Source organism: Corvus brachyrhynchos, unplaced genomic scaffold (assembly GCF_000691975.1).
Source record: "Corvus brachyrhynchos isolate BGI_N302 unplaced genomic scaffold, ASM69197v1 scaffold281, whole genome shotgun sequence".
Lineage (NCBI taxonomy): Eukaryota > Metazoa > Chordata > Aves > Passeriformes > Corvidae > Corvus > Corvus brachyrhynchos.
The window spans coordinates 2962931-2972547 of NW_008236509.1; the positions used below are offsets into that span (position 1 = coordinate 2962931).

Sequence of the window (9617 nt, forward strand, 5' to 3'; positions counted from 1 at the left end):
TACGTGTTTAGTTAGAAATTTAGGTAAAAATGTAAGCATTTTACAGACAGCCAATTTGAAATCTTAGGGTGTCCTGGAATGTGTTTTTGATTTGTTTGATTTAATAATCAGTTCCGGGCTGCTTGCTTAGTATGTTTGAAGTTTGGAATATAAAACATTAGTATTTTGTAGAAGCAAGGGTTATTGATTAATATGGTTTATACCTAGTGCCATTCATTTTTATCTTCTTAAGTAGAACTTTGTATGGATGTTTTTGCTTTAAAATCCCCCTTAAAAACCCTCTCCCCATTTTAGCTGTGAATTTCTAACAAATTCAATCAACATGAGGTTATTCTGTAAATTTTTAATCAGCCCTGAGAGAAAGGTAGTGCATAGATTGAAATACAGGGATAACTTAGAGAATTACAGTGCTTGTCTTGCACCATGCAAATTTTTCTGTGGACAAGAATGAAACACACAAACTGTGTCATCTGCTCCATAAGAAAGTGGAGTAAAAGTAGAAATTCTGCAAGTTTCTTACTACTTTTCACACTTCCTTTCCAGGTTGCCTGTGAGGTTCAGTAGACTGATAGCCTGAGGGAGGCACTAGAGCCAGTACAGTGGATTTTACTCTCAATTTTGTCTTTGACCTCTGGCTTGACCTCAAATGAGATTATTTTACTTCTGTTTGCTTCTGTTTTTCTTCCCATTCTTGGTCTTGCTTGTCACTTCAACAGGAGACTCTTTGGGACAGGACCTGTTGTGTATTTTGAGTTTAATAAACTGCATGGAATGGTTGGTTAAGCTGCAGTATAAATTCAGATTAATAAAAATAAATTTGTGGATGAAATTATCTGTGTGAAGCTAGACAGATAAAAACCAAATTCTTAAATATGAAAATGTTTTGAGAGACTTGATACAATCCTTACTTAATGTCATCATTTCATAATTAAACTCTCAAAAATAGTTTAGAGGAGTTGCTCCTAGTAAGTGACTGTTCATCTGTTTCATCTTCCAGATGAAATCCCAGTCCTTCATAGCTGTGCAAGTTTGTTCCAAAGAATACATTGCTTAAATGATTCTACTTGATACAGCTTCACTTTATTCCTTTGGCTATTCACAGGGTCTTTGTTCTCCATAGAAATTGACATAATATGAATATGTAAGTAATTAAAATCTACAAAAAATCATGTTTCTCTTTCCCCTGCCCCACAGGGATTACTTCACACTCCAATAGTTAGATTGTCTTCTATTTTTTCCCGTTTAGCTTCCCCACTCATCAAGCACTGACCAGGCCAGGGATTCTTTTGTGCCAGATATCACCTTCACTTAGTTCCATGTCTGCCAGTCTTGCTCTGCAGTCAGCTGAATGCATTTTCTTCCTAACAGTCTTTTAACTGGATTTTATACCTAAGCATAAATGAGGTTATTTTTTTAGCAAAATCACAGAAACAAGGACAGCTGAATATTAGGAAAAGAAGTAAGTATGTGGATACAAGGGAATAAGCAGCACTGAAGTTTACAGATCTCATGACTGTGACATCCTGTGATACTGTTTTTCAAGTCAGCAAGGCATGCATTAGATGATAATTTCTGTGTTAGTAAATAATGTTGCTTTTGATTAGGAAGTGATTGCTTGCAGTTGGAGAGGAGAGTGTTGTAAGTATCCATGCAGGCATTTCCAGGAATATATTCTGATGGAAGAGATTTAGTTAAATATAAAGGAATTGTAACCTGTGCAGTGGAGTCAAGGACAGACCAATGAAAAATTTCCAAAGGAAAAACGGTGGTTGGTATACATTTCTGTGTGTCTGCTTCTGAAAAAGGAAAGTTTTTGAGAATAGATTCCAACTATATGGTTGCTGTTGTTGTTTGTTAACTGTAGTAACTATTAAAATCCTACAATCTTTTATCAGGAGCAAAAGTTAGAATAATGCTATGATAAATATCTTCTTTCCCTTTAATACTTGTCCTGGAAACAAAGCTTAAGAACAATATCCATGAGGTCTACTAAAAGTTGTACTGGTCTGCTTAGTTCATGAAGGAATTTCTAATTATAGTTTGAAACAATCAGAAAGTGTAGTTTCTGTGAGTACTATTTGACCTGCATGAGAATTGGATGTGCAATTTTGTAGGAGGGAGATTGTAAGTTCAAAAAAGATAATAAAAGTACCTAGCAGCAGTTTTGGCTGCTTGGACATGAGCCAGCTGTACTCTGTTCCTAAATCTGTTCAGGGTCAAGAATCGAGGGGGCTTGACCAATCCACAGCCCATCTTGTAAAACTACAGCCTGAAGCAAACACTTTAAAGAAGGCTTGACACTTTCTAAAGGTTATAAAGAGTAAATAAACCATCAAATTACTCCTCTTTTATTGTTATGGTCGTCTTTTTTTATAAAAACACTTAAATCCATGTAGTCCTAAGGCATCTAATAAAAAATGAACACTTTTAAGGTTTTGTGGATTTTTGATCCCTCATCAGAGTTATATACAATCTGGTTCTCCTAAGTATAACAAAAATGTTTTTGTCTTATTAAACAGCTGATAGAACTTCTAAAAAAAAAAGTGTTTCCCACAAGTTTTAAAAGCTTTCAATTCAAAATGGGTAAACTATAAATGTCCTTTGAAAGATGTAAAAATGATGGATTAGGCTTATAACTGTTAGCGATTTCACATGAGAACATTTTTATCATGTAATTGTCATTCTCAGTTTAAGTATTTATGATGTTTATTTTTTCAACAGTAGTTACATACATACACATTTTTGATAGCTTCTAGGTACACCTTTATAATTTGAGAGTAAGTTGGAGGAGTGTTGTTCACTTAGAACTTTGGTTCTTATCCTCTTAAGTATTCACAGCAAAGGGTTCACTTAAAATGGAATTTAATGCCAATTTCTTACAATTTTGAGCAATGCTTTTGCTAATAATATATAATTTTCATGGCATTTGTTACTTAATGGCAGAAATGGTTGAGGATTACACCTTTTTAAAAAGCTCCAAGTCAATCTCATTTGGTTTTATCACTCCAGGGATATCAGGGGAATGTATTTTCCTTCAGTACTTACAGAATAATATCAGAAAAAAAGTCATTGCAACTCTGCAGTACTACTTGTTAAAGCAGAACTGGGAAGCATTGATAATCTTTTAAGTTCTCTTTTTTTTTTTTTTTTTACCATAAGTCATATGAAATAGGTCTCTTCTCCATCTATATTCCACCAGTACATAAGAGAGAAGCAAAAGCTAAAGAAGTTTTCTCTAGTTCTCTGTGAGCCAAATCTTAATTTTAAATGTATATTCAGTATTTTGTATGTAAAATTCACATGATTGCTGAGGCATGTATTTAGAACCTGCAAGAATCTTTTGAAATGCTTGTGGGTAGCCTCCTGTGGAAAGAAGTGTGCTTCTCTCCACACGTGTGCCTGTAAACTGTCTTCTAATCAAGGAAGTCAGTTTTTGACCTAAAACCCTATAAAAGATGTCAATGTCAAAAAACTATTTTAAATCACTTGGGACATATTTTGCTCTTTTATTTCTATTGATAAATGGTGGGACTATGAATCAAATATTGTACTAAGTGAGAAAGGGTTGCAAAATCTACAAAACTCTTTTGCATCAATTGATGAAGTGTTGTAGATATCCTTGAATCAAAAACTTGGAACTCTTATTCATACTGGGCTGCAGAAAGAATTGCATTTCTTAAAGATGCAGTATAGTTTATAGCCAAAAAATTTGTGTTATCTTCTTCACTTGGGAAGGAGAAAGAGCCTTCATTTGTTCTTTCAGTGTGTCAGGAAAGGTATTGCTTCATCCAGAGGTGATATCTTTTTTGTCTCATGGCAAGTTGTAGTTGTTCATGGTATTGCAATTCAGTAGAATTTTACTTAAACCCCAGTATTAAGAGAATGATCCTTTTGAGGCCTTCTTTTATTTTTCATTAAAGAGATTCATGGCCTTTTTTTCCCAAGTTGCGACTGTTTCCTAAAGTTTCTAACCAACTTTTGAGGTGTGAGTCACTTAAAGAGTACTTGAATTTTGAATTAAGATTGCAGGATTTAAACTGTAGTGAAGTTGAACTTAAAAGGGCATAAATTTGCGCATAATTTATCAAAATGCACAGTTCAAGTATTGGGAGTATTCTTTTACCCTCATACAGTCAGTTTGGGCCTTGTTGGAGTGTGTCCAGCACAAGACCTCAGTAAATGTTATTAGTGCAGCGATTCATCAAAGAGAAGTCAGGCTTACTTAATGCAGTCACTTTTTCAAGCTGGCCATCAGTGTGCAGAGCCAAGGCAGGAAAGCAGCTTTTGAAGCTCAGTGACTCATTAGTGTAGCTTTCCAGGTCTTTGAAGGATATTCATTATTTTGACTATGTGCAATAACAGGACAGTGGTGAGTTGCTTATGACAGGCATCAAAAGCTTGAACACTGTTCTTGCAAGAAGTCATGATTGTTCATAGGGGAACCTTTCGTTCTTCCTTTTTTTTGAGTATTGGATTTGTGAAGGAAGGCCGGAGCTCATAGAAATTGGACTCCAAAGGGAAGCTGATTCCTGTTAGGAAAATTTACTTTAATACCAGAATGTTTCAGGAAAGTTGTCATAAATATTTATTTAGCAACTGTGATTATCAGAAGGTAACTCTCATTTATTATCAAAAGTAATAGTTTGATTCTTGACTAAGTGCTTCTGCAAGAACTGGATTGGTAACAAACCTTCTTGCTATTAGTACCTTCTGTGGATCATGGAGGAAACTTTGGACTTCAGTAATGGTCTTTTCAGATTTTCCTGTAGCTCATCTTATCAAAAATATGTGTCGATTACCCATGATTCTGTTTCAATTTTTTTATTTGGTAGGTCAGAAGGCTTTGTGGCACAGAAGATAATGATAAATATTTCACTTTTTCCATAAGAACAGAAGTAATTGCTGACACAAAGTTTTCAGTTGTCCTAGGAGATGTCAAAAAGAATAAAGATTCAAATGCTTTGAGCTGAATATTTAAGCTGTCCCAAAGATTCTGAGTCATTAACTATGATTATCTGTATCATTGACTACAATGGATTCTTGAGGCCCTTTTGCGTCTTACTGAATTTCTCTTCATCTACGTGTTTTGACGTTTGCTTTTTATGTTTGTTTTTAACTAGGAAACAGAAACTAATTATGAAGACCAAATAAATAAAATTGTTATAGAGAAACAGGAACTTGAATGGCAGAAGGTAACTTTCCTACATGATTTTAGTGTTTTACCTGCTGAGATTTAATTTTAATATGTTAATATAAATTTTGATTTGTTACAATTCCTCTTTTTAGAGCTATTTCTATTTCTAGTAGTTGAATGTGCTAGCTTATAATTTAGTTATGAACATCTGTAGCTTTTATTTTGATTTGGATTGTGCCTAGCTTAGAAATGTGTTTAACAAGAGAATATAATAATATTTAGCATGACTTGGCAATCTTCCATCAAAAGAGGTGGAAATATTGAAGCAATAAGACATTTAGCTGAATATGAGGCATATTGACACATCAGTGTGGGGGAAGCTGTGTAGCAGCTTCTCTGTATTATGTTTGGCTTTGGCAAGTGCAAATATCAGTGCAGCAAACCACTTCACTTGCAATCTTCTGGAAGTGGCAATTTTTCCAAAAAGTTGCTTTAAACATTAACTTGTATGTTATCCACACTCAGAAGTAGTGTGTCAGCTTTTAAATGTTGAGAATGAAGTATTCAGTAACATAAGTCTAACATTCTTCTCAGAGTTAGGGCTCCTGAGGTTATGCTTTCCTAGGAAATGCATTCCCTTCTTTAATACAATCAAACCTATGACCCCTGTCACTAGGTCACAAGATAAAAGGCTTCACTCTGTATATTTTACGATCACAGAAAAAACAATAATTTCAGCTCTATCCTTGATCTTGGGATATTTAACATCTTAGTTGTAAAGGAAGACTATTTCATCTTGGAGTTCATCCTAACCATCTTAAATTAATAATCCTAACTCTGTGCTTTTCTTTCTTGAAAGATATATATGTGCACACAGAAACAGGAAATATTTTATATTTGTAAAAGCAAGAGTGCTTTCAAGTTGTAACCCTTCTTTGCTTTTCTTAACCTAGCATTGCAGCTCTTAATATTCTGGGTTCAAAAGGGAGGATTTCCACCCATTCTAAGACCTTAACAGCAATTTAATTTACCGCTCATAAAAGGGTGGGACTTACAGGTAGTGAGGTGAACTCTATTCCTGTATTTTGCACTTAACATTGACGCATAGCAAAGCTGATGTAAACAATGAGTGGTAGATTTTGGGAACTTCATGTGAGAAAATATTCTGGAAATTCAAAGGAACAAGCTAATGCAAATTTCCAGTCCTGGAGACTCTAGTAAGATGAAAATTCTAAGTATGACATTTAAATTGAATTTGTTACCTGATTGTTTCTGAATTCAGAATCATATTGATCACAATAGTAGTTCAATAAGTAGACATCTTCCTCTGGCTTGTCAAAGGTTCTGTTTTTCCATTTCTTTCATAGATTTCCCTTTAAGTCAACATTTCTGTCATTCATTTCATTTTACCATAAATTTAACAATATTGAAATAAAGACATGACTTCAGCTAAGTCATGTTACAGAATTACAATTTGCCTATATTTTATAAATATACTGCTGCTGCTCTTGAAAAAATACACTCAAGCAGGGAAAACTGAATAACCGGAGAATATGTTCCTTAAAATCTAGGGAGTGTACTCATTATGCTTGCAGAACATCACAATATCAAAGCTGATTTTGTTCATATTTTAAAAAAAACCCTGCTTTTTTCTTCAGTCTCCCTGCACCACACATACATGGCATATATGGAAAATTACTTCCAAGCCTGAATTTCTGACAGGAATAATATAATTATTTTATTTGATAGTCTTGCATGTGAGGCTTGTTAGAAAATGAGTATTTGTAGACACTCCCCAGTCTTTTTCAAAATAAAATACCTCACTGGAATATACAGTACAAGAAAGTGGTATGTTATAAAGACTTCAGCACTGGCATTTTTTTCCATTACATCTGTGATAAAATTGTATAAAGGATGACTGTTTTATGAAACCAGACTGATAGCTACATAATTTATTATATGATATTGGCTTGAATTTGTGTATTTTAAAGTAGTGCCATCTTAATTTGGCAGTACTATGGATATAAAATTTCATTTCTGTAGTGAGCAGGAATACTGCACTGGGAGTAGTTGGTTTGCTGTCCCTGCAGTACTGCCTCTGCCTCTCTAGGGTACTTCACATGCCTGTCACCCCCTGGAGAACCTGTGCCTTGAACACAGGGCTAAGGAACAACCTTACAAAAACCTTTCTCAAGACTTTTATGTAGTTCTGAATATTCATTTATGTAGTGTATATTGTTCGTTACACACAAAAATAAAAACTTTCTCTACTTATCTTAGGATGAGTTAATAAGTAAATGAGTATAGAACACCTTACTTCCATGGATTCTTGTCTTCTATCAAAAGGCAAGAGCTCTCGCTTGTACAATGTGAAACCAACACCAACTTGCTGGAGAAAACAGCAATTTTGGAATGGACTTCATGTTTAAAAAACTCTCAATTCCTATTAAGGCAGGAGAAGCAATTAGACTCCTTGTGTGTGAAACAGATTTTCGGTTTATTTTCTCCCATTCATTCTTTTTAATAGTCTCAATTTATATTTATTTTTGTGCAGTCATTACTGAATTGTTTCCTGCTTCACACTAATTTCTAAGCTAAACACTCATATTTTGAGATAGCTATCCAAGGACAGTTGAGCCTCTTAACTACCTTTACCTAATATATTTCAGTGTTCAGAACTTAAAAAACCTGGTCTTCCATGCATACATTCCATGGTAGAGGTGAAATATCTTACAGAGAAGCACGATGCTTAAAGATGTTGGAGATTTCCAGCTTGCAGAGTGTAGTATTAGCCTATGAGATTATGATATGAAATAATAACACAAAAAAGTACCTCTTCACTCGTTTTCTTGTCTTTATGGATGAGAGTAAAGCCAGGCAGGATGATGATAAAATCTCATACTATTGTCTTACACTTAGTCTTTTCTGCCCTCCTTCAGCTCTTTCAGGTAGCTTGTTAAATGACCAAAATTTAACTATAAACAGAATAACAGTTATTTTAAAATGGGATTATATTTTTAATGGACAATAAAATTTTGTTGTAACTACCTGGAACAGTGTCAAGGTGCTGTCTTAAGATGGCAGTGGATGTGGATTGCTGCTGCAGGCTGATGGGGTGGGTAAGAGTTGCTTACAGAAGTTCTAGCAAAAGGTCTGTATTCCAGGGGTGAGAATTGTTTCCTCTTAAGAATTAAAGAGAAGCTCCTACCGAAAAGACAATTACCAGTTTAAAAAGGCGTCTTTTTAGTCTTCAGGGCTTTTTAGTCAGTTGTGTCTTTCTAAAAATATTTAACAAGAAATCAGCATTTTTCTTGAAATACTTTATATATGATTTGCTCTAAGATAATACTTAACTGACACTGTTGTTATTTCACATGAGCAGGAGGCTCTGCAGCATCAGGCTGGCACATTGCAACAACAAAATAAAGAAGCTATGGCAGCTTTTAAAAAACAGGTAACGAAATAAAGCCTTTGTCTTTGTGGGATTTTAAAATATGATGCATCATAGCAAGTTATCAGTTGGTATGAAAATATTTTTCTATTGCATATGAAATGTTAGAATATACAGCTCAAAAAAATCATGTCCTTTCTTCTGACCACAGCACAATGCTTGTATTTTGACAGTTCTTTCCAGATGCCACTCCTCCTGGCATTTTTCCTTTTTATATTTCAAAAACCTCCTAGAGAAGATAATGCTTCTTCTAATACTTTCCTTATTCTGTTTTGCTTTGTTTGGTTTTTCCCCTCTAAGTTAGCATGACCTCTGCAAGGGTAGATTCATAAACCATGGCAAAAGATCTGCCACACAAATTACCCGGCTCAACATTTGAAAGTGTGTTTCACTCTTGCGTTTTATTCTCCATGTTATAATGAGCAAACACAAGTGCTGAGAGACCTTGCAGAGAACATTCACAGGAACTGAAACTGCTGCCCACGGTGATGAAGAATTCGTCACTAATGCTGCATCACAATCATGTCACACAAAAAAGAAATTGACAAGCAATTAGGTTTCTTGAAAAAATCATTCAACATTCACAAACTTCTTCTTGTGACTCTATAGTTCCTATAGTTTAAAAAAAAGCAGGAAGGTCACTATGCAGGACAATATAACTCCATGTCTTGTTAAATTGCATGAATAATATTAATGCCATGTGCTGTTCTGATTTTTTTGTTTGTTCTGTGTTTTTATGTGACTGACAACCAAGTTACAGGCAAGGATGTTTGCCATGGAAGAAGAAAAGGTACTCTATAATTACTTGTTATTTGTCATCCAAAGAAGAGCATAAGCAAATGATAATGGCATAAAACTTATCAAACATGTCCTAAGTATAAACTTAATATTCTAAATTAAATTCTATTTCTTGCTACGGCCTTTGCAAAAGAAGTATCTTCATAACTTTGTTACTTCTAGTTTTTTGTTCAAAACCTATAGAACTTCCCCTGTGAGGTGTCACTGCTTATGCTAAAAATCAGTTGGGGAAAG

At 34.5% G+C, this 9617-nt stretch overlaps 1 protein-coding gene across 5 annotated transcripts in view; it reads left to right on the plus strand.

Annotated features, from left to right (window-relative positions):
* The window catches only part of CCDC73 (coiled-coil domain containing 73), a 58308-nt gene that overhangs the window by 12275 nt on the left and 36416 nt on the right, over positions 1-9617 (plus strand). For 3 of the 5 annotated variants that reach the window (XM_017726355.1, XM_008644102.2, XM_017726356.1), the window contains exons 4-6: positions 5121-5192; positions 8517-8588; positions 9340-9375. In XM_017726355.1, coding sequence (XP_017581844.1) covers positions 5121-5192; positions 8517-8588; positions 9340-9375 — 180 coding nt within the window. Of the gene's footprint in view, positions 1-5120; positions 5193-8516; positions 8589-9339; positions 9376-9617 lie in introns of those variants that run through there. The other 2 variants (XM_017726357.1, XM_017726358.1) reach the window with 2 other exon arrangements.